Source organism: Schistocerca piceifrons, chromosome 3 (assembly GCF_021461385.2).
Source record: "Schistocerca piceifrons isolate TAMUIC-IGC-003096 chromosome 3, iqSchPice1.1, whole genome shotgun sequence".
Classification (NCBI taxonomy): domain Eukaryota; kingdom Metazoa; phylum Arthropoda; class Insecta; order Orthoptera; family Acrididae; genus Schistocerca; species Schistocerca piceifrons.
Window position 1 is genome coordinate 501,212,801 of NC_060140.1, and position 26,519 is coordinate 501,239,319.

The 26,519-nt window shown below is 41.7% G+C and overlaps 1 protein-coding gene across 1 annotated transcript in view; it reads right to left on the reverse strand.

Moving 5' to 3' along the window:
* Nucleotides 1-616: 616 nt before the first annotated feature.
* Nucleotides 617-26,519, reverse strand: part of LOC124788778 — a 160,823-nt gene continuing 134,920 nt past the window's right edge. The window contains exons 3-4 of the mRNA XM_047256060.1: nt 16,529-16,633; nt 617-781 (exon numbers count right to left, since the gene is read on the reverse strand). Of these exons, the coding sequence (XP_047112016.1) occupies nt 617-781; nt 16,529-16,633 (270 nt within the window). The remainder of the gene's footprint in view (nt 782-16,528; nt 16,634-26,519) is intronic.

The window sequence follows — 26,519 nt, forward strand, 5'->3', positions numbered from 1 at the left end:
ATATGGTAATCAAATTCTTGCCATACCCCTCCCAGCATGGCATTGTCCACTGTGGCAGTTGCTTCCTGTATTCTCTCCTGGAGTTCTGCTACATCATGTGGTAGAGGCAGTACATACACCTGATCTTTAATGTGTCCCCTCAGAAAAAAGTCACATGGAGTGAGATCTTGTATTGGGGGAGTACATTTTATGGAACAGCTATCCCCTTCTGTAGCATGACCATGTTTGCGACTAGCACTGACTACCAGCAAATTACCAAAATATGCTGTGACGGTATACATGAAAAAAAAACTTTCAGGGTTTCTCTTCAGAATGACATATGTATGATATCTGTACAATGTTTGGTTCTTGTGCAATAAATAATTGAAAGTGTTCCCGTACTTTATATACACCCTTTATTGTTGAGCTTTTCCGGCATTACACTGAATGATGATGGAGTGCTCAAGGACTCAAAGATATTTAATGTACCAGGAAAGCCTCAAGCCAGTGAACTTTGTGAAACCATATTGTGCATTTTATGTTTTATTTAATCAAGTGCTGTACTGTTTGATAAGATTGTACAAAAAAGTAATTAAAAATTTTTATATAAAGTATACTGTGGACAAAAGCTATATCATTATGCATGTGAGATTTTTCCATTTCTTACATCTGATTTAACCTTTTTAATGAGCTCGCTTTCTTCAACAAGGCTTTTCTTTACAGAAGTTGAACATATTCTTCTAGATGATGTCTTGTTCAATTGTTCGAAGCTTCCACTTGTTGGTCTTAAAGTATTTTTCATCTGCAACAGTAAATTAAAATATAAATATGAATATTCCAGACAAGATGTGTGTTCTGTGAACCAAATCTGCAATAGCTTACAATGATGTGGAAATTTGCCACTAGGCTCACAAATATTATACATCTTCACAGTGAAAATATGGCTATATGTTGATCAGTTACATAACTGGATTTTTGCTTTAATCTTAACCTACAATAACCTTTGATGAGTACAACATAACCACACACAGATATTATCTAGTTACTAATTAACCTACCAAGCAAAAGGAGCAAGTAGGCAGAAATTATTTCATTTTTTTGAACTGGTTTCATTGTCTGGCACTATTGACACGGGAAATAGTAAAATATTTTTATGGATATATATTTGGTTCCTTTCTGTGCTAGAATAAGGTGAAGCTGTGGAGAGTGGACTCCATGTTTGTTCCTAATGTTACATTCATCCATTCATGCAGTACATTCCATAGATCCCAGAAATAAGGAGACTTTGTTATATTTACTAATGCTACTACTGTTTTCAAATTGTGACTAGTTCTTCCTAATAAACTCAAAAAAGGGTAAGTGCATTATGAGGATGTTGTTAGTGCTGATTTTTAGTACGGTTGACTAGATGAAGTTTAAGAATGGGCACCAGCATGTGTCTGAACAATGAGTACTATATGTCTTTGTGTGAAATAGCACCAAAAATTATTCCATATGATATTAATGAATAGAAGTGTGCATATTAACCTACTTATCCTGATGCTCTCCTCATCAAAATTGGAAAGCTCTCACAGAGCAAATGTTGCTGAATTCATGTTGTAATGTAGCAAATCAGGAAATATATATTGACCTATCAGTGCCAGAAATGATGCACATTCTGATACTCAGGTCACATATAGAACATTGATTTTATAAATGACTGCTAATATAACAATTCTTGCTTCCAATTTAATGTAAGATTATAATTATCATTACACTGAGAAAGACTTGTTCCCAGTTCTCAAATTCTCATTATTTTACTTACATATATTTTCACAGAAATTTCCAGAACATCATTTTGACATCAGTTTCAGAAATTACATTCCCAGAATATTTATTCTGTGGATATCAGATGTATGCTGTTCAGTACTAAATCAAGACTCAGAGTAAAGGTTAGCACTGAAATGTATTTCTTAACTAAAAAGTAAGTTAATGTTTTCTGAAATTAACTGTTAACCCAACACATCAATAAAATTTCATCCTCAAAAACATGTTTAACAACATTCATTTTATGTAAAAGATACTTAAATTTTTTGTAGAATGTATTTCTGTACCAGAGTGTATGCAAGGGTACTATTTTTAATTATGAGTTTAATTATACACATAATAACAATAGTAAGTTACAGCATGATACTTAGTCCAACTGAGTCAGTGTTGTGTCTTCAGTTTATCATGTTGTGCAACATATCTGTCAACATTGATGTGCTTAATGATGTTTTATAGTTTAATGAAGATAAAACCAAAATCAAGTATACATCATTTCATTAATTATAGTGCTGTAAACTTTGTTTCTTCACACAAAATAAATCAAATAGGAGTGTAATTATGTGAGGCAAGATTGATGATAATCACCCCTATAACAATAGATAAAATCTAAGTTAAGTAGCATTCCACTATGAATAGTTTCGATATTTTGTAATTCGCCACAAAAACTGATAAGAACTCAAATAAAAAATTTGCCATTTTTCATCAGTATGTTTAAATATTTTGTAGTAGAATGTTACAGTTTGGTACTCTACCTCAATTACCTCATTTTGAGTTTCACATTGCAACCATCTGCAAACTGAAGAACATTTTGAAAGGTCAAACAAAACTAAACTGGAAAAACTAAAAAATCATATTGCGTATTGGAAGAACAAGTTAAACAAAGATCCAAAGAGGGATACAGTGATTATTGATAGACTGAACTGGAACAACAACACTGCATACAGCAAAAGGATAAGTACTCTTTACTTTTTATTTTCATACTGAATTTCGTGCATTGACCGGAGGATTTTTTATTTTCAGCCAATTACTATTATAAAAACAGGAACTAAATAATGAGTTGGACTATAATAAAAAAGGAACATTAAGATTGATGACTTAAAAAGGGAATTTAAATTCAATCTCTTGAATTACAGATCACAGAAATTAGGAATAAAATTTTCAATTAAATCATACTTTCAAATTAGTGGAATCTCATTCAAAGGATGTACAAAATGATGATAACAATGTTGATGTAGCTAAAGTTGACAATCATACAATTAATTTATGTAATGATGTAGATTACATTGATGTCAAAAGCTAGACAAAACCTGTATATAGTCTGTGTGGAAAAAGCTGTCTGGATTTCATAAAAATTAATCTGCTTGGAAGATGTCAAAATTTTGTCATCAAATGCAGCTTGGTTGGAGTGAGATGTACTCAAATAAATTTTTTAGTCAGTTAAAATACAACTGGAAAAAATTTTCTGATACTGTAATGAACAATGTAAACTTGTGCAAAATATTTGGTTCCAATGAGAAGATACAGAATGCTGTCTTGCCAAATTCATTCACTATTCAGAAGCCACTGCACATGAGCGACTGTAAGCGGAGATACAACACGTTCCCGCTTCACTTGTGTGGCGGCAGCACCGTCCAACGCACGAAGGGCTGAACTACGGCACTGCCGACACAAGTAGGGGCAGCTGTACCGTTATGCGGAATTTCGGCAACGGTGCGTCGCACACCGGACCGCACGGGAACAAAGCTGCCACCAGTGCGAGCTAGTCGACGAGACGCGACACACGTCTCCCCAGTTCTTCCGCCGCGGACCACGTGCGTCGAGTCAACGTGACTCCGCCGTAAATGCGTACGCGCGGTCGTAAACGCAGTCGCCGTTAAATTGTCTTTCGTTTCTTCGCGGACGTTACGGCGCCTCCGGTCGCGCCAAGAGCAGAACATTCTGTGACGCGGTCTTTTGTCTCGCTCGGTCCACGCGGTCGCGCCACGGCTCGTCACTGGAGTGTACACCCTCCGGGATCGGTGACCGAGCCGTGCCGCCAGTGCAACGCGCCTATGTAGACGGACATTAGCGAAGTATATTATTTGTCATTTATTGTAACGGCAGGAAAAATAAATGTGTCCTGTCCAGAAACCGCTTTAGTCATTTATTGCCACAAAGCCTCTCCCATGAGCATAGTGCGTGGGCGCGGCGATAAATGCCGGTTCACTGCACATGAGCGACTGTAAGCGGAGATACAACACGTTCCCGCTTCACTGATGACCCCGACGTGATCTGAGGCTAAAAAAACACGTGGTGACAAACGTTCGTCGGTACGAGAGACGTGGAACCGCGAGTAGGCTTGCGCGCATACGCCCGCGCCGAACAGTGCTCCGTAGTAATTTTTTTTTTTTAACTAACTTTTTTGTATTGTTTTTGTGTGCGTATATTTTGATCGCGGACTGCTTAGTGTTATTTTTTTCTTTTCGTGTGTTTCCCTTGTGTTATTTTCACTGTGTGCTTTCCTCTTGTACGAGGATTCGACTCTGAACTAAGATGGCGACACTAGAGGAGTTGCGAAAGACCGTCGAAGAACTGCTCGCACACAACACGAGGCTAGAGAGTGAGCTACAGGCACGGACTACACGCACGGACGCCGCGCAGCCGCAGATAGCTCAGGACAATGTTGGCGCGCAAATCCCCGCCACACCAACGCCTCCTACGACCGCCGGAACGCCGACAAGCGCTGGACGGGCATTGATCAGGTTGCCTCCCTTTTGGCCGCGCGACCCCGTGATGTGGTTCAGCCAGGTTGAGGCGGTATTTATGAGCAACCACGTGACCTGCGACCTGGCGAAATTTGGGCACGTAGTGAGCCAGCTGGACCAGAACTATGCGGCCGAAGTGCGGGATATAACCACCGCCCCACCGACGCAGTCGAGCTACAAACGGCTCAAGGAAGAGCTGATCCGGCGGATTTCGTCGTCAGAGGAACAGCGTGTGCACCAACTGCTGCGGCAAGAGGATTGCGGTGATCGGAGGCCCTCGCAATTCCTACGCCACTTGCGGAGCCTCGCGCAGTCCGATATGGTGCCAGATTCGCTGTTGCGCACTATCTGGGTGCGCAGCCTCCCAGCTCAGGTGCAGGCAGTGATAGCCGCACAGACGGAGATGCAGCTGGACGCTGTCGCTAACTTGGCCGACAGGGTGCACGACGCGCTGACAACGGCGCCTAGCACCGCGGCTGCGGCAGCTTACGACTCCGTCCCCCCACCTCCGTGGCGGCCAGCGCCTCCCGCACCCGCATCGGATGCCGACCTGCACCAGCTAGTGCAAAACTTGACCGCACAGGTGGCAGCTCTCTCGACGCAAGTCGACCGGATGGCACGCTCGCAGCAAGAGGGCAGCACGCGCCGCAGCGGCAGCAGACCGGGCGACAGGCGGCGTGGCTCGCGCAGCCGGCAACGCAGCAACAGCCGCTCCAACGGTACCCCGCCGACGTCACACCACGCACAAAGCGGCTACTGCTGGTACCACGCCCGCTTCGGCAACGAAGCAACCAGGTGCCGCGCTCCTTGCTCGCACCCAAACGCCAGCTGCGACCGGACCTAGGCGCACCCGGCTGCAATATGATATCGAAGCGTCTGTTTGTTGCGGAATGGGGGGCAGGCGTGAGGTACCTCGTCGACACGGGTTCGGACCTCTCGATCTTCCCCCGTTCTATGTTACGAGACCGCAGGCGGGCCGAGGCACTCTGCCTTACAGCGGCGAACAACTCCACTATTAAAACTTACGGCACACACAGCCGCAATATAGATCTGGGCCTACGGCGCACGTTCTCGTGGACTTTTACCGTGGCCGACGTCAATGAGCCGATCCTGGGCGCAGACTTTCTCGGCCACTACGGGCTACTAGCCGACATCGCAAACGGCCAGCTCATCGACGCCACGACTAAGTTAAAGATAGCGGGACAGCGCCGGCAGGCTGCATACTACAGCGTTAAACCCGTGAAGCGCCCCGGACCGTACGCTGACATTCTGGAACAATTCCCCGACCTCACCCGCCCAGCCGGTGCACCGAGAGACATCAAACGTTCGACGGTGCACCACATAATAACCATACCCGGACCCCCCACATCGTGTCGCCCACGTCGACTCGCGCCGGACAGACTCGCAGCAGCAAAGGCGGAGTTCGAGGCCATGCTGCGGCAAGGCATCGTGCGACCATCGAGCAGCCCATGGTCATCGGCGTTGCATTTAGTGCCCAAGAAAGACAATTCGTGGCGCCCGTGTGGGGACTATCGCGCCCTTAATTCGCGAACGGTGCCGGACCGATACCCAGTCCCACACCTTCAAGACTTCAGCTGCGCCTTGGCGGGCTGCGCGGTGTTCAGCAAGATTGACTGCGCAAAGGCGTACACCCAAATTCCGGTGGCGCCCGAAGACATCGAAAAAACAGCCATCGTAACGCCCTTTGGGCTTTTCGAAAGCCTGTTTATGACTTTCGGTCTTCGGAATGCTGCCCAGACTTGGCAGCGGTTCCTGGACGGCGTCTTGCGAGGCTTGCCATTTTGCTTCGCGTACCTCGACGACATCTTGGTGTATTCCAAGTCGCCCGAACTCCACCGCCGCCACTTAACGACCATCTTTCAGCGCCTGAGTGAAGCCGACATCGTCATTAACCCCGCTAAATGCGAGTTCGGCGTGACGGAAATTGAGTTCCTCGGCCATTTAATTACGCCCACCGGATCGACACCGCTACCGGAGAAAGTTAAGGCAATACAGAACATGCCGCGTCCACAGACGCACAAAGAATTACGACGCTACCTCGGCATGTTGAACTTTTATCGTCGACACCTGCCCAACGCCGCAGCAGTGCAAGAGCTGCTGACTAAGGCGTTACAAGGTCCTACTTCAAAAGGAAAGACCCTCGTGAATTGGACAGACGCAATGGAGCAGAGCTTCACGGACTCAAAAAGGAATCTCGTGGAAGCGACGCTGCTCGCGCACCCGGTACATGACGCGGACTTAGCTGTAGTCGTGGACGCCAGCCAGGCCGCCATCGGCGCGGCGTTACAACAGCGCGTCGGCGGGAGTTGGCAGCCTCTCGGTTTTTTCTCCAAAAAGCTTTCCGATTCGCAACGTGCTTGGAGCGCTTATGACCGAGAGTTGCTTGCGGTGTACGCGGCGGTGAAATACTTCCGACCGTCCATAGAAGCCCGACAGTTCATCATTTTCACCGATCACAAACCCATTACCCACGCGTTCGAGAACAACCACACTAAGTGTTCACCGCGCCAACTCCAGCAGTTAGAGTACGTGTCGCAATTCACGACTGACATTCGACACATTTCGGGGATAGACAATATCGTCGCCGATTGTTTGTCCCGAGCGTGTGCCGTTATTTCACCCCCTGTGAACTTTGAGGACGTGGCCCAAGTACAGGAGAGTGACGAAGAACTACACCGATTCCGTCACGACACTTCCAGCGGCCTGCAACTGGAGCTGGTGCCTGTCCCCAGCTCCGCACGGAAGATTTGGTGTGACACCTCAACCGGCACGCACCGACCGTTTCTCCCAGAGAAATTCCGACGCAGTGCCTTCGACCGTATCCACGGACTGTCACACCCCGGCACCAACACCACTGCGACGCTCGTGGCTGCGCGTTTCGTCTGGCCCGGGCTTCGGAAGGACTGCCGTGAATGGGCGCGCACTTGCACGTCATGTCAGCGCGCCAAAGTCAGGAGGCACACCCACGCACCCGTGGGCACCTTCCCGAACGCGACACGCCGATTTGCACACGTCCACGTGGACCTCGTCGGCCCGCTTCCTCTCTCACAAGGCAAGCGGTACCTCCTAACAATGGTGGACCGCTTCACTCGCTGGCCGGAAGCAACGCCCGTCGCGGACGTCACAGCCGAGACCGTCGCCACCGCATTCGTCGACACCTGGGTGGCACGCTTCGGATGTCCCAGTCACGTGACAACTGATCGCGGCCGCCAGTTTGACTGCGCGTTGTTCACGCACGTCGCCAGATTGTGTGGCACCCGGTTACACAGGACAACCAGCTACCATCCGGCGTCGAATGGCATGGTCGAACGGTTCCACAGGACCCTCAAAGCCGCTCTAACCTGCCACGACACCTCATGGCCAGAGGCGCTTCCACTGGTGCTGCTCGGCCTGCGAGTCACGCCGAAGGAGGAGATCGGCGCGTCACCTGCCGACCTCGTTTACGGGCAATCCCTGACAATCCCGGGCGATTTTGTCGAAGATGCAAGACTCCCACGCAACGCCGTGGCACCCACTCTGGCGGAACGTCTGCGCAGTCACATGGCCGGCCTCCGAGCGCACGCACCGACGCGGCACGGCACCGGGAAGATATTCGTCCACGCCGACCTGCAGCGCTGCACGCACGTCATGTTGCGTACCGACGCAGTACGGCCACCTCTCCGACCGCCCTACAGTGGACCGCACCGCGTGATCGCCCGAGGAGACAAAACGCTGGTCCTCGAGTGCAACGGAAAGCCGTCGACAGTGTCAGTCGACCGCGTCAAACCAGCCTATGTCTTGCCCGCTCCATCAGCCACGCATTTCTTCGACCCGGCAGAAGATCTGTTCACGGACGACACGCCCTCTGCCAGCGGTCAGACGGAAAACGCACCCGGAGCCGCCGGTGACACACAGCTGCAGCCCGCTGTCATCGCGCCGCCACGTGCGCCTCCCACCACCACGCCCAGGCAGCTGGTACGGCCGCCCGGACCGCGCCCACCACAGGCGCACCGGTCGCCCCCACCACAGCCGCCAGCGGACTACGTCATGTGCGCCGGCCGCCGCGTCCGATTCAAACGGCCGTGCTGCGTCGCCAGCGCGCCACGACACCGAAACCGGCAGTCACGCGCCCGAGCCGCCGAACGCCGTCAGAATTCGGCGCCCACGAGCCGCCGTCCGCTGTAGAGACCCGACCTCCAGCTGGAAGTGCCTTCGGCCGGTAACTCCAGTCGAGCGTTTGTCACAGCTCCTGGACCCGCGTTCGCGTCTTTTGCCTCCGCCGCGTCGGGCGTTGAGGCCGGATCGGCACCCGTGCCTGCTTACCTCATTCGCTTCTCCCTCGAGCTCCGGACATCGCGCACCACACCGCCCGGCTTGTCCGTAGTAGCTCCCGGACCCGCATTCGAGTTCCGACGGTAACGCACTCGCGCAAGCGCCTTCGAGACGTCACCACCAATGACCTGCAACGCGCGCCTTCACGCGCATCGCCACGGACATTCGCAGCCAGTGCCTGCTGCCGCTGTCACTAGCCGCCAGCGCGAGGACACGCCCACCGCACGCTCGCCGGTCCGGCGCGCTGACGTCACGGGCCGCCGCCCTTCCGACGCCGACCGACCCCCACCAAAGCTGCCGCACTGCCATCACGCAGCGGGCGAACTTTAAACACACGCGCGCCACCGAACGATCGCCGCGTTTTCGCAGCTACGGAGCTCTGCTCTCCAAGGGGGGATCTGTGTGGTGGCAGCACCGTCCAACGCACGAAGGGCTGAACTACGGCACTGCCGACACAAGTAGGGGCAGCTGTACCGTTATGCGGAATTTCGGCAACGGTGCGTCGCACACCGGACCGCACGGGAACAAAGCTGCCACCAGTGCGAGCTAGTCGACGCGACGCGACACACGTCTCCCCAGTTCTTCCGCCGCGGACCATGTGCGTCGAGTCAACGTGACTCCGCCGTAAATGCGTACGCGCGGTCGTAAACGCAGTCGCCGTTAAATTGTCTTTCGTTTCTTCGCGGACGTTACGGCGCCTCCGGTCGCGCCAAGAGCAGAACATTCTGTGACGCGGTCTTTTGTCTCGCTCGGTCCACGCGGTCGCGCCACGGCTCGTCACTGGAGTGTACACCCTCCGGGATCGGTGACCGAGCCGTGCCGCCAGTGCAACGCGCCTATGTAGACGGACATTAGCGAAGTATATTATTTGTCATTTATTGTAACGGCAGGAAAAATAAATGTGTCCTGTCCAGAAACCGCTTTAGTCATTTATTGCCACAAAGCCTCTCCCATGAGCATAGTGCGTGGGCGCGGCGATAAATGCCGGTTCACTGCACATGAGCGACTGTAAGCGGAGATACAACACGTTCCCGCTTCACACTATTCAGAAGCCATCCAACTTTATTTCAAAACATATTTGTATGAGTAGTGCTGTGAATGTAACTAACTTATGTGGGGTTATTAACTTTGATGAAAAGTTTCATAGTTTTGAATTGTCAGTTATTTGAGGAGAAAAGAACCAGTTGTTTGTAAAGTTGGGAATTTGTTTGCTGCCATCAAAAGATCATGTTTCAGTTTTAAAGCAAGTTTATGGAAAGAAATAGCTATGAAATGCACAAATAAAATAATGTTTAACTATGACTGTATCATACAAAATGTACCACAGATTGTGTTAGCAAACAAAATTAGAGAGCTACCTGACAGCTTAATATGCAGAAGTGTTTAGAAATTTGTATCCATGTGAAAGACTGGGAAAAATTTCTTTTGTCACTGTATGAACTTAGGTTTTTCCACTTTGACAAATCTTTACTATGTTGCATTGAATTACTTAGTATATTTGCTTATTGTGTGATTTTGAGCTAATGATTGCTGAATGCTTACTGCCTTATGTAATATTTTATGTTGACAATATGATTTAATATGCAGACTGACATTCAGATTATGTGTTGTAGGGTTAATATCAGAGAGCAAGGTTGTGTAACAATGATTGTATTGTATTTGAAGTACTGTGCTAGGTAACACATTTGGCTAAGATTTGAATTTTAATACATTATGATTGTTTTTATGCTGAGCATACGTCTTTGTGTCTACTACATATGGGTCTCTGCACTCTTTATGTGATGTACAGTGGTAAGCCTAAGTCCTCGAACAGTTGTGCCACTGTTTCAATTTTCATTTTCTGTGCCGCATCCTCTTCTCTTCTGTCAATGTTTCCTTCAGCTACCATTCTGCCCAATTCTGTTTAGTTGGCAAGCTTGAGCAGTTATGGTGCTAAGCATATGATTATCATTACTATGCTCTCACACAAGCTAAAGATTTTTTTTAGATATTGTGTTATTAACTTTGCCTTGCCTGTCATTCTTTGTGAGATATCAAAATTATTTTATAGCTGTCTGGATATTATTCCTGATCTGTGACTACTCTGCAATTATCAGAACAAAAAGTTTTCTAATCAGGCATACTATGTCCTAATAGAAAAACTTTGTCATTGCTTTGCAGCTTAAGTTTTACATTGCTGTAGTGTGAACATTAATTTTGTATTGCTATTTTCTACTTCACTGGTATTGTCTGTTTTTTGATATGATTAATATTGAGATAGGAACTATAATTCCTGCATGCTTTTGCTTTGCTTGTAATAATGATGATTAGAGAATTTAATATGTTGTGGACAAAATTCGCATAAAAAGACACCGACAAAGCAAATTCACATGAATATGACATAGTGAAAGGCACAGCAAAATTCCTGACTTAAGAACAGGACTGAACCTACAACTTCAAATATAGAGTCAAATTGCCCTCAGAGGCATACAGACAGTGAAAAACTACTTACTTTTCTACAAGTTAACATATTTTGTATTATACATAAGATTTTAGAATTAGAACATTTATATAACACTGAGCAAGTAGATATTATATGTGTATCTCAGCATTAGTTAGCCTAAGAAAAAGTAAATACATTTGTTCCCCAATGGTATGTTGTGGGAGATGGGATATGTAGAAAATAGAGAAAGAATATTGGGGCTGGAATTTTTGTCAAAGATGGAACAAAATTTTCCTGAATAGATGTATCTATGTACTCCTCAGAACTAGATCAGGAGTTAAGTTGTGTAAAACTAATGAACGAATATATACTGGTAGTTAGTCTATATAGGTTGCCTGTTGGTGATGTAAATTTGTTTATTGAGAAATGTGAATTAATAGTTAAAAAGATATTGAAGATTAAGAGAAGAATTGCTATCTGTGGTGATTTCAACATAGAAATGGCAAATACATGGAGACAAGTCAGTAGGCCATTCTTGAATATGCTAAGACCATTGGACCTGTATTGTACAAATAACTGTGCCACACGTAAGAATGCTTGCATAGACAATATTGTTATGAATTTTGAGAGGAAAGATTTTACAGACTTGCAGGAAGTGGACTTGCAGATTATGAACTACTACTCCTTACACTCAGTAAGAGGCAATCAGTTAAAATTGAAGAACCTAAAGTAGTAATGGTATGAGGGCAAAAGGAAGAGTACATAAATATTTTTATTGATGGATTAGGAAATGCAGATTGGGACTTTATCTATAACTGTCAATCTGGGAAAAGGGAAGCTGAAATTGCCTTTGATAACTTCTTTAAAAATTACACAGATTTATGGTACTCCAGCTCATTAAAAAAAAAAAGAAGATAACCAAGTAAAATGAAACAGAAGAGACTGAACTGGTTTACAGAAGAGCTGTACCAGATGCATAAGCAGGCCTCTACCAAAGGGGTAGAACAGAGTGTGAACTTCTGGCATAAAAGCAAACATTGGAAAACTATATAGAAAGGCAATGTGCATAGCAAATAATAAAACAAAGGAATACACCAAAATGCATAGCAACAGCTCTGCTTGAACCTGAGGAATTAAATCAGTACTTTTCAAACTCAGTTAAAGAAATAAGTAACAGTATTAAAGCAACAAATTCATCTGCAATGGACTTTGTTGGAACACCACTGCCTGTTAACCTGGTACTTCAGTGGAGGGCTCTCACACCTGCTGATATTATAAAAGCTGTATCCAAAGTTTCAGGTTCTAAAAGTATGGGCTGTTATTGGTTATCAAATAACATCGTTAAAAAGGCAATACACACAATCACCAAACCATTAGTTTTTATTTTTAATCAATTTGTGGAATTTGGAGTTTTTCTGGATGCAATTAAGGTATCAAAAGTCATACCAGTTTTTTAAAAAGGGGACAAACATCTTCCCCAAAGCTACAGACCAGTCTCCATTGTTCCAATATTCTCAAAGATATTTGAGGCAATAAAGACACACAAAAAAGCAGCTCCTTTGAAAAACACAATATTCTATGTAACAATCAATTTGGTTTTTGCAAGGGAAGAAACTCAACATGGGCCATCTTGGAAATAATTTACAAAACCTTAAAAGCTTTTGAAAACAATAACATGGTATCACTGGTATCATGTGACCTAAGCAAAGCTTTCTACTGCATTCATATTGACGTGCTACTGAGGAAACTAGAGTTTCATGGGTTGAGAGGGAGCACTTTAGCTCTGATAAGTTCTTATTTAAGTAACAGAAAACAATTTGTCTTAGTCAGAAATGCAAATTTTTCTGTAATGTAAATCAGCTTATGTGTATGACAAGGGTCTATATGTGGACCCTTCATCTTAATTGTAGCTATCAATGATTTACCTAGTAATATAGCCCACCCTGTCGTATATTATGCTGACGATACAACACTACTTACCACACATCAGAATATTTCAGATCTGAATAGCCTAACAAAAGAAACACTTGTTAAGGCCCTGGACTGGTTTGCAGCCAATAAGCTCCTGTGCAATCCTGATAAAACACAACAACTTTTGATGGGAATATCAAATGAAGTAGGCAATAAATCAGTAAAACTCTTAGGTATTTACATTGACTCAAAACTCTGTTGGGAGTAACATATCAACCTTGCATTTGAAAAAATATCCCAGGTGGCATACCTTATCTTGAAACTAAGGGAGGTAGTGAGCTTGGAGTAACTTAGGGTGGTATACTTTGGGCAATTCCAGTCACATATTTCATATGGTCTGATTATATGGAGGCATTCCCCTCACATCAAGAACATTTTGAAATTACAAAAAAAAACTCTTACACATAATATGTAAAAGAGGTTATATGGGGCACTGTCACCTCCTTGTTTCCAGACTCAGAATACTCACAAAATTACAAAAAATAACTCTTATGCATAATATGTAAAAGAGGTCATATGGAGCACTATCATCCTCTTTTTTCCAGACTCACAATACTCACAATTACAAGTTTATACATTTATGTGTCTTTGCTCTATATTAAAAATAATGTTTCAGAATTTGTTGCCAGAGGGGAAATACATGAACACAACACCAGAGCTAAGAGTAATTTAGACATACCACACCACAGATTAGCAAGAACAGGAAATTCCCACAAAGTAAACCCATTCAAAATGTTCAATAAACTGCTAGTTCATGTTCAGTCCATGGACATAATATTTTTTTCAAATTAAGTGGTACAGATGGCTGCAGATCATCCATTTTATGACGTTAAAGAATTCTTTGAGATGCCTGAGGAGGATATTAACATTTAAAAGTTTTCTGTAGTTAAACATATTATTGTGTGCTGTGGTTAAGTCGTGTGTAATTGCATAATGTATACAATACACAATACACGATGTACAGGGTATACTATACTATACCATACTACACTATATTATATTATACTATAGCTTATTGCATTAGCTTTTAGAAACATCCTGTTGTAATTTGGTACACTGCCATGCTTAAAATGTGTACTATAAAGTATTGACATTAATTTATTTTATTATTATGTATGTACTACTACAGCCTGTATGATGAAGCCAATATCATTGTAAAATGATCCATGGTGAATGAAATTCTCGATACCTGCAGTTGCTGTGAAAGATAGAAATAAATGCAGCATGGTAATGTGGAACAGAGTGTGTTCAGAAGACATAATAAAACACTCATGAAACCCTGCTGTTTACAGCATGTCCTGTACTATATTAAAAACTATAATTGTGAAATTGTTCAACCAATGTCAGTAATAATAAATAAATGCCCCCATACCAGGGAATTTCTAGGCTTCCTGAAAGCAGCACATATAGTACCAGTTTAAAAGAAAAGTAATCCACATGAAGTCTCAAGCTACAGACCTATATCTACAACACCAATGCTAACTAAGGTGATGGAGTCGATAATTAAAGCTCAGCTATTAAGTTATTTTGAAGGAAATAACCTCTTTTATCACAAACAGCATGGTTTTCATAAGGGCAAGTCAACTTCAACAGCAGTACTTGACTTAGTTACATATATAAGTCATATGGTATTGAGGAAGCTGTTCTACAAACTCTCAAGTCTTACCTAAATAAAAGGTGACAGATTGTATCAGTGCAAGGAGCAAACTCAGGTGAAATAAAGTTAAAACTGTGTGCCACAGTGATCTGTTATAGGGGCCCGTTGTTCTTAATTTTTGTTAATGATGTAGGCTACAATTGGTACACCTTGTGGTTTAGAGGTGACCCAACTTTGTTCTGAAAAGGGGAGAATGTATTTCAAGCTGTTCAACAAGTGCAGGCCATGTTCAGTGAGGCCAAGTTCCTGCTCATCATCAACAAGATGAAAATTAATGAACACGAAACACAGAGGATGATATGTAGCCTAATTGATACTGGAGCACTGGGTGACACAGCAACTGTTAAGCTGCAGCACTTTTTCATTGTACCAAGTTAATTTGGCAACAGCACACTAAACATGTATGTTTCAAACTCTCACAGGTTCTATACCTCTTGAAGAAACTAACAAAAAAGTGTTATATTATAGCAGTATACTATGCAACATTCCACAGCCACATCAGCTATGGGCTGTATTATGATGCCATTATGCTGTTCTGCAGGCTGCAAGAATGTGCTTTTATTGCACAAGAAAGCAATGAGGATCATTAACTCAAGCAAAAAAAAAAAAAAAATAAAAAAAAAATAAAATAAAAAAAAATAAAAAATAATAATAATAATAATAATAATAATAAAAACTGACCATTGCAAATCAGTTTTTCCCAGCTTAGGAGTTCTGAATGTTTTCAGCCAATATATTTTCAATTGCCTTATTCACACAACAAAGACAAATCATGAGAGAGAAAGAGAAATGAAGTTCATCAACACAGCGCTCGCTATAAGGATAGTGTAGAAGACCTAGATGTTGATTAATTAAGAGGCAAAACAGCTTCCCAGTGGTGGCCATAAAATTAGTTAATGCTCTACCGAGAGATTTGGGGGGGGGGGGGGGGGGGGAGATTGAACATAGTTAACTATAAATCACTGAACACATGTGGAAAAAAACAAAACAGAACTTAATGAATCACGTAAATGATCAACATTTTGTTTTGCCATATTTTGTGCAGAAAAAATGTATTATAAGACTAACTCGTTCCACTTCATAGCAAGAGGTCACAATGTTGAGTCACGGAACATGCAAATAACTAACTAATTTTATAATTATATCTTATAAATTGTTAATAAGCCAACTACAGATATATTCTAACTGATGCATTATTTATCTAAATGGGGGCATGGTTATAACTTGATTACAATGGGTATCTTAGGTGCCAAAATACTTAGAACAAGTCCTCCATTGACATACTTCCTTGCCAAACTGAAACGTTGAAACAACTGCCAAACACATAGTCAATAATAATGTTGTTTCTAGAAGTCTCTTCAATTTTATGGTGAATATGGAATGTTCTCACATTTCTTGCATTTAGAAATCAAATAACAGATCTCACACCATAAGTAATGGGATTTTTAAAAGTATTTCAAATGCCATATTAAACAAGTCTAAAAGCGATAACACAAATAACTAAGAGCCAAATTGTTCTTTAATAGCAGGTATTCAGTTCACAGACAGTATGACTTCTTCTTTCTGGAACTTTATTTAAATTCAGGTACACATTGATGTAGTTGTAATTTTACTTACACCTTTACACTGCATTGCTTTACTTGCCCCCTTTACACTGCACCAGTCCCTGTGGTTCTCACAGCACTGGCTGGAGCTTCCTCTCTCTGCTGCCAGTCCTTCCTTCTGAAAGTGGCAAAGAGAAAGTATGCAAATAATATATTAATATGGAGAAAAGTTAAGATACATACATACAAAGGTTGGTAAAACAAAAAAGATGGGAGCTATTATAAACAGTGGATCTGAAACCTACAGACAAAATTTTTGGACTCTTTGGGAATATTTTCTGAATATTTTGGTATTAGGTACACATGATCTCCAGTGGCTCATTACACAGTAATAACAAAATTGTATTTTTTAATTTGTTACCTGAATTACATTTGTTTTTGTGAAAATACCTTCACAGTCGCAGAAATGCCTATGGTATCTTCCAAAATAACATGTAATAATTTTCTTTCTCATAGTTACATATATGTACAGATGCAAGAGTACTGTTGTTGTCACTGTAGAAACAACTCAAATAGTGCCATTGCATCATTCTTCCATTGCATTTAGTGAAACTATAGTGTCATATGGCAAGCATCTATAATCCTACTACCCTTCATACAGCCATTTATCATGAATGGCTGCATTCCTTACCCAGTCCCTATATGGACTGACATACAACATGGCATCCAAATAAATGGGGTGGATTGTTTTTCCCCCAGTCACCAGTGATCGTCCCATTTCCTGATGATGCGGTCTTGCCACATGAGTCACTGCCACTGCTGGCACCACATAGCTGCTGCGAGTCACATACCTTCAAGTGTTGGTCTCTGTATTCTTCCACAACCTGGTTATATCAGCTGCCACTTGGCCAGCCTATACTTGGGCAGGTGAAACATGTCACTTGACAGCTCGCATGTGGTTGGCTATACTGTGGTTGCAAGGTTGCGATAGCTGCCACCGCACACGCCCACAACTCCGATATACATTTTGTAAATCTAAGCTACAATCAACGTTTATATGTTGAGTGCAACTAAGTAAGTTTTTCTAACAACAGAGAGAATGATGAGGGAGACAAAGCATTTGATAGTATATGAAACTGGAAATAAAAACACCCGAAGTTAATGACAATATCTATGAAAAGTCATTCCTAATTGTTACCGTGATTGCTGCACGTAAAACATCATACAATAAAGTAAACCTAAGTATACCAAAGAACACGCTATCCACACTCATAGAAAGAAATAAAGAAAAACATGCATAGCCTACCCAATTGCAGAGAGAAAGAATTAATGCTGTGTATATTTAAACTCACCAATTTATGATGTCCATCCAGTTCTCCTTCACTATCATCATAATTGGTGCCAAAACCATTGTCCTCTTCCTCATCATCATCATTAATAGAAATCATTAATTGTTCATTTTCATTTATTATGTTGTCTACAGCCTCTGCTTCTCTTATGAGTTTACCAACATAGTCTACTTTTTTCCTCCATGAGGTAGCATCTACAGTACAGTAACAAGACCTTCACGTAGCAGTCTTTCCACTTCTGTTATAGTAAAAGTCTCTAACGTATGCCTTGACTTCAAATGGATTAAAATGACAGTGATAAGGCTCTAGCATAATTACCAAGTGACCCTGTTTGCTTGCAATTTCACATACAACGTATTTAGGCGTCATAGGCTTATTTTGTTTTATGAGTGAGTATAAAAGCAGCTTTGTCATGCTCATGTCTACAGCAATGTCTCTCGCCTGCAACAACTGCACCATAGTTTCTTTATGGTCACTAGTGTTGGGAGTTTTATCTAAAATCACGGAATGGTACGGTGCATTGTCCATCACAAATACTGTCGGAACACTAAACTGGAGCAACAAATTTTTAAACCACTGTAAAAACCGTGGGTGGTCCATATCCTCATGATAGTAACTGGATTTTTTAGATCAAAATACTATAAGTCCTTCAGGCACAAAGCCATTTGAAGATCCTGCATGGGCCACAATTAATTTGGATCCTCTTCCTGTTGGCTGATGACCACTGCTATTCAGAGTATCAATTGTCCAGCATTTCTCAACAGATTCTCCAGAGCTGACCCAGGTTTTGTCTAACCATATAATGTATGTCCTTTCCTACAATTTTGTGTAAGAAAATGGTACGAGCTGCAATGACATGAACTTTTCCGAGTAACAGTTTTCGTCCATGTAGCTTTTTAAAACAGAAGTCCATACCTTTTAATATCATCTTAAGTGACATTTCCTGCCCTGAGAAAAGTTCAGTTTCTTTTAAAGAAATTAGCAGCTTTGCTATTGTGGGGCATAATTTGCTTTTATAGTATCTGTATTTGTGCTGACGAATTGCATCAGATTGGAAAGAATCAATATCTGTAACAGGATGAGGCTGCTTTTTTTTTCTTTCCCAGAGTACTTAAAAACACACTGTTTCTCCCACAGGGGCTATCTTTGACATAGTTTACTTCACTGTCTTGTAAGTCTTGGAGTAGCACCCCTTTCCTTATAACTGTAGTTTCACTGAGTCCTAGAGTTTTCGAGGTACACTCTAAAACTTCATCGGCAGGAATCGACGTATGCCCATGAACAGAAACAAATTCTTTTTGTTGCTCATAAAAATCACTTGTTCTCCATAGCAATACCAAAGCCTGACTATTTAATGGCACTCCATGGCGAAATAGATTGTTGCTTGGTGAATGACAACGTTTTGGTGACATTATCTAAAAAACAAAAACTGTAGTCGAGGCAGTAACACAACACAACAGCAGGTGTTCAAGCACTAACATACAATGTTAACATGGAAGCTGGCAACATAGCATTGTCAATGCCGGAACTGGCTTTTGTTCAGTGCTGTTATTGGTTCAGAAGACGTGGCGCCTCGCATTCCTCACTAGTTTGTTAGTTATATTACCAACTCTATGGCGCTTGTGGAGTGACCTTGAAGTGACACGTTTCAGCGGCCTGAGCATAAACCAGCTGCAAATTGGGAGCCACTCCATGGCCAAGCACTAACCACCCATATTCCCTCAATATGGAACTCCCTTCACCTAGCACGCCAGTCTCTCTGGATTGATGTTTGCCTTTATCTAAAGATCAAGGAACATACTGACAGCTGCTTGTCAGAACTCTGGGCCATCACTGAGTGTCTCCTCTGCACCATTTCATGGGACATCACTTGCAATGTCATCTCCAAGCCATGGGACACTACCTATTTCTGACACTGCTCACAACCAAAGACAGAAAATCACATTACAGTGGACATGTCACACTTCTGGGGCATCACCAGGTGCCTCCTCCACATCTCTTCTTGGAACGTTCCTTCATCATTGTGTCAAAGTTCTCAGCCTTGGGGGACATCATCCTACCACTGACTGGCCACCTACAACCATTCCAAGGACAATGCAGTGAACAGTGATGGACTCTAAGGCTGCACCAAGTTACGTGGCTAGAGATTATTATCCTGCTTGTTCACTGTGCATCAAGTTATGCACCAAGAGACTGTTGTTGCATTTAACTTAATAAAATTCATTGTTCTGGCTGCCTGGGCTGATACCTAATAGTGTGTAGTTCCCACTTGATCATGATACCAAAAGAAATCATACACTAGGAACATATCAGCCAATGCTTCATCAGTAAACCTACCCCTTCAGCTGTTAATGTTCAATCAACTCTACCAGAGAAACAAACATATGACCAAACCAAGCAATAGTGAAAGCAAGCTTTAAAGGTGAAAAGTAAAATGGGCACTACCAATGTCAGCAGCAAGTACTATGGGTGAATGGAACCAGTTTGCTTCCAAACAGAACACACAGTGTATACTGCTGTCATTTGCACTGTTGGACAAATATTTTCAATGCAATAAAAATACAAAGATAATTGGGGTTAAGAAGCCATACAAAATGCAATTAACCTGTATGAGCCACTGGAGACCACAGGTTTCTGTCATCAAGAAACTCAGAAAATATTCCTGAATAAGCCCTGAAATTTCATTGTAGGAGTTAAAGGTAACACTGCATATATATATTCACCTCTAATAAATTATACAGAAAACTGTAAAACAATATGAAGTAGATAGAAGTACAGTATATCACTATTCTGGGATCTACTGAAATATTACTGAAATTCATCTAGCCCATGAAGTTAGTTACATAAAATGTTCTGTAAGTCTCATCTACAATAATACTGAGAATGCCAAGTGCACATTTTTACAAAAATTACATGTAGGCTGACAGACTCCATTTTGTACTCAACTGATGTGTTTCTTAAAAACAGCAGCAAATACATCATCCTCCATTTATAGTCATTATTTCCTTTTAATATATGCTTAATTTTGGAGTGAGTCTCATACCTATAAATATCAGATTCCACCAAACTTTTTGTACTGTTCAGTAGGTAGATAAACAAACAGTTCTATGGGTGTGAACCTCTTGTATTCTAGTGTTGTGGTACTCTACACATGGGGGTAGCTATTTCAAATTGTGGTTGTATAAGAAATGTACTGGTGCCTATCAAAACTATGACACCATGAAGGCAGTGTGCAATAAGCATCAAGAATTGGCATAAAATGTGCCACATGCTTGTTTATGCAAATAATTATCATTCAGTGCAACTGCATGAAATAACTGGAAGTAACACTATTTACATTCTGTATGTAAGGAAAAATTACACAGCAGATTTATAATTCATAACTCACATTTAAATGTTGTTTATTTGCAAGAAGATTGTGTTATTTCTTATGTAAGAAGGAGAAATGTCTACAGCATGTGTTGCAATTAGACAGTGGCACGATTGTGGCCTATTGAGACTGTGGTTTATTTTTGAGTGGTGGCACGATTGTGGCCTATTGAGACTGTGGTTAATTTTTGAGTGGTACTGCTGCTCATAATTGGTCAAAATCCCTTGACTGTCATACAAATATGGAATTGATAGGATCAGGAGGGCCATGCTGAAAGCCATGCAACATCTTGGTGGCTCCACACAGCTAGCACCTGAGAGGAGAGACATATTATTCACTCACCCATGCAGGATCATCAGCCACATCACCTACCTCTTGTCACATAATGTGATACAGCATCTGCAAATCTTCTGGGCCACAAGGCTGTACAGTTTACCTAAACTCCACAAAGAAAGCATTCCATTGTGAGCTACTGTTAATGCTATAGATTCTCCAACCTATAGGCTACCAAAATATGTAGCCATGTTGCTTAAGCCAATCATGGGTTGCTATGAATATCATACTAAAAACACTCACATTTTCATGGACATAATTAAAGAAATTAGAATCAGTCCAGATGAAATGATCAGTTTGAATGTGGTCTCCTTATTCAAAAAAGTGCTGTGGAAGACACATTTGTACAGGTGGTTCAGTAGACTGTATGTAAAATAGATTTATTTTTAGTAAAACTGTTATTCATCATTGGATCTTACAAACAGTAGCTGGGTTTGGGATGGTTGGTACTAGATACTAGCTGGATGCCAGCATCAATACATGTCATGTTCATGTGCCTTGGCAAACTCCACTCACATGGCTGGCAATGTTGATGAGGTAATGTTTCCAGAACAAGTGTCAATAGGAACAACCCAACAATCAAGAGGTTGAAAGTGGTCATGTGAGGGCTGGGTGCACACTTGGAAATGCAGTGGAGCCTAGAGCTCTGCCTTTTCTGTCAGCCAGCTCTCGACCTCAACAGACAATCCTTTCCTGTCCTCTTAGACACCATGTCCACACAGTCTGTTAGTGGCCTCCCAAGGTGCTGCTGTATCCATTAATTATTAGGAATAAAGCTGGAGAATTAGCCAGTTTTACTTTATTTATTTATTTATTTATTTGATTAGCCATCCGTAGACATTTTGCAATGTATGGATGTTGTCAGTTTGGATACAGTGATTTTTGCAGATACATTGACACTTTTATATGCATTTACAGAGTATACAAATACAATGACATTTATCACTTAAATTACATTCAAACAATTAAATATTCACTTATTGTTTAGAAACAGTGTTCCTGAAAATATAGTTTAAGGGTTTTCTGTAACAGTACATGTTGTTAATTTCTTTGATGTCCTGTGCAGCTTGTTATACATTTACAGAATATACAATACAATGTCATTATGTCACTTAAATTACATTCAAACATTTAAATATTCACTTACTGTGTAAAAACAGTGTTCCTGAAAATACAGTTTAAGAGTTTTTCTGAAACAGTACATGCTGTTAATTTCTTTGATTTCCTGTGGCAGCTTGTTATACAATTTTACACCCTGATACAAGAAACTTTTTTGGGTCTTATGCTTGTTTCTCCTATCTAGATGAAGGCAGTGGCTTGTTCTTGTGCTATAGCTGTGTAAAATGCTGTTTGTACTATAATTCACTATATTTTTCTTTATATATACTATAGTGTGGAACATAAATAAACAGGGAACAGTTAGAATACCAAGTATTTTGAATAGTTCTCTGCAGTGAGCCCACTTACTGCTTTTAGTTATAATTCTCACTGCTCTCATCTGCACTTTAAAAACTGTTTGTAAGTTGAGTACATTATTTCCCCAGAAAATTATCCCATAGCTTATGACTGATTGTACATAGCTAAAATATACAGTTCTTAGACATTCATCGCTGCATACTGAGGAGAGAACTCTAAGTGCGTAACACGTTGTAGATATCTTTTTTGTGAGTTTTTTAACATGTTCACTCCACCTAAGCTGGCTGTCAATATGCAACCCTAGGAATTTTGTGGTGGGCACTTCGTCTACAGAGGTGTTATGTAGCTTTAACTTAGGGGACTGTTTTTTCTGTTTATTCTAAAGCATATGCTATTTGTTTTCTTAATATTTAAGGTCACTTTATTCTCTGTAGACCATTTGTAGACATCTTTCAGTGATTCATTACAATTTTCCAACATTTGTGCTGATGTCTCACTGGTGATTATAATATTGCTGTCATCGGCAAACAATATCTTCTCTCCATGTCGGATATATTGTGGAAAGTCATTTATATAAATCAAGAACAACACCGGACCCAGCACACTTCCCTGAGGGACCCCAATATTAATATGCTGTGGATCTGACAGGTGTTTTTCTATGAACTTTGATCTACTGGAGACATGCGAGATCTCTACCCACTGTACTCTATTTTTAAGGTATGAATGGAACCATTTGTTGATTACCCCTCTTACTCCTAGTGCTTCTAACTTAAGTAATAGATTCTGGTGGTCAACTGTATCAAAGGCCTTTGACAGGTCAAGGAATATGCCAGATACATAGTTGCCTTCATCCAGTGCTTCTAGAACCACTTTAGTGAAATGTGCTATTGCCATTTCTGTATCTCTGCCTGGTCTGAAACCAAATTGGTCATTTGAAAGAAGGTTGTATTTGTTTAGGTAGCTCATAAGTCTGTTCTTCATTATGGACTCTATTATTTTGGAAAATGATGACAGTAGGGCAATTGGCCTGTAGTTCTCAATGTTTTCTACATCATCTTTTTTGTGTAGAGGTAAAATTTTTGCATGTTTCAGATAATCAGGGAAACAACCGGCTTTGAAAGATTCATTTATGATATTGGTTAGGGGGGCTTTGATACTATTTATGCATTTTTTCAGCACAGACATTGGAATTTCATCTAAACCTGCTGAATTTTTGCTCTTTAATTTCCTTACCACATTACATACTTCTTCCTCAGTAGTGGGTAGCAATACCATTGAATTTGATGTATATTCCCGTGTTCGTGGATTATGAGATTTTGAAAAATTTTCCTGTAACTTTGTAGCTATACTACTAAAGTAAGAATTAACCAAGTTTGCTAGTTCTTTTGGGGTACTTGTTAGGTTTTCTTTGTTCCTGATTTGGGTGTTTATTTGCCTTTGTGTTGCTGTTCCTGTCTCTTGTTTCACTATAGTCCATGTAGCTTTACTTTTATTTTTAGCTAGATTTATTAGTCTATCATTGGCCTTTTTTTTTTGCAACATTGAGCACCTTCCTATAGATTTTTTTGTAGTTTCTGTAGTAATGAAGAAAATCTGGATCACTGTTGTTGTTTTTTATAGAGTTTAGGTATTTAAAAGTTTGGGCAGATTTTCTAATTCCTGTGGTAATCCACTTATTTTTGGTGGATGTTCCAGTAGAACTTAGTGCTTTGGGGAAGGCTTCTTCAAATATTATCTTAAACTCCGACATGAATTTGGAGAATTTCTGATTCACATTATTTTCTGAATATACTTCTTCCCATCTTTCATGTCTTAATTGTAAGCAAAATTTTTGTATTGCTGCGTCTGACTAGACTCTTTTAAACATGTGGAGGTTTACTGGTTTTTCTACAGAAGCTTTTACTTTTATGATTTGGCATAAATGATCTGACAGTCCAAGATTTTTGACAGTTATGACACAGTTTTCCCCACCTATATCTGTAGCTACATGGTCAATGGTAGATGTTGAGTGTTTGGTTATTCTTGTTGCACAATTAACTAAAGAGGACATGCCAAAACTATTCAGAATATTCAGAAAAGTGTTACTGGTTTCATCTGCCTTAGCTGTGTTAATGTTTAAGTCACCACACAAGAGTATATTACTTTTCAGGGATGACACTTGTTCTAGGCTTTGCATAAGTTTTGAAAAGAATGTTTCTAAATCATCACTGGGAGAACGGTATACACATAGTACAATTAGTTTTTTGGGCATATCTACAGCTGGTATCTCTACTGCTGACACTTCAAAATGCTTGTCTACACTTAGTAGGATAATATCATTCCTGACTTTAAATGAAATACCACTCTTAACAAAAATACATGATCCTCCACCTTTCATTGAGTTTCTGCAATAAGAACAAGCTAGTACATATGAGGGCAAATTTATGTATTGAATTTCATTGACTTTGCACCAGTGCTCTGTGATGCAGTTTTACAAAGGAAACACCTGGTTTTCATTTCAACTACCCTCACAAAATAGATGTCTACAGATTCTGATCACCTGACAACTGGTCAACTTGCAAAACTGCTGTTAGAACTTGGCGTAGTTCATAACGTTTGGTCCGATATCCAAATTATTCATCCTTTGTGGATGGTTGCTGCATGAAATTCCTCAGTCACGAGCTGTGGTCTGCATGTTGTTCTAGCCTGTAGTCACTTTGTTTTAGCCTGTAGTCACAATTGGCGTCTGCAGTCAGTGTGATAAATTTGGACTGACTTTGTCAGAAAGTATTTTCACTTCTTTTGTTGGCATTAAACGTGCCTATGTGCACCACTCTGTGTGAATACAGACATTGGTTGCACCACTGCAGGCACAGAGTTGCATTTGTCCACACCTTGCCCTTTCCTGCTCCCCTAGTAGATCCTTAGAGCCAGCCAACCAATGGCAACACACTGTCCACGCAGCACAATGTGTCTTTGCACCACCTGTGCCGATTACTGTTGATGCTAGGGTCATGAGACACCTGGTGCTGTCATCAGGGGTTGATGTCATATAACATAGGATCATCAGCATTGCAACTGCCATCATCTGCACTATTGCTGCTGAAGCTGCTGCCACATCACACCATCCTGCAGCTGACACCACCATCACCACAAGTCAAAAATTACTGTAAATGTCACTAGCACTGTACACTTGTTCTCTGCTGTCACCTTGTTGTGAGCATCCTTTGAGGATCATTGCGGATAGGAATAAGTTTTTTCTGTTGGTTATCACTGTCCTCTGTAAAGTTATTTCTTGTTATCATTGCATAATTGTATTTCCCTGACTTGTAACCATGCCTGAATTATGTTCCCAGCAACAAGAAAGGCAGGAACTTGCTGCTGAAAGTGGTAATGTGGCTCCTGGTGCTGTTATAAACAAAGAAACAAATTCATTTAAAAGAACAATGTGAGGTGCTGAGGTCTGGAGTGACTACACAAAAAGCGACTCAGACTATTACAGCAGACCCTAAGGAATCTGCAGTTTGTCCCATGACCTCTCTCACTTGTACTGCAATCAGTTTTCTTGCTGAAACTTTTATACTCACCTTCTCGGGGAAGACAAATAAAAATGTAGC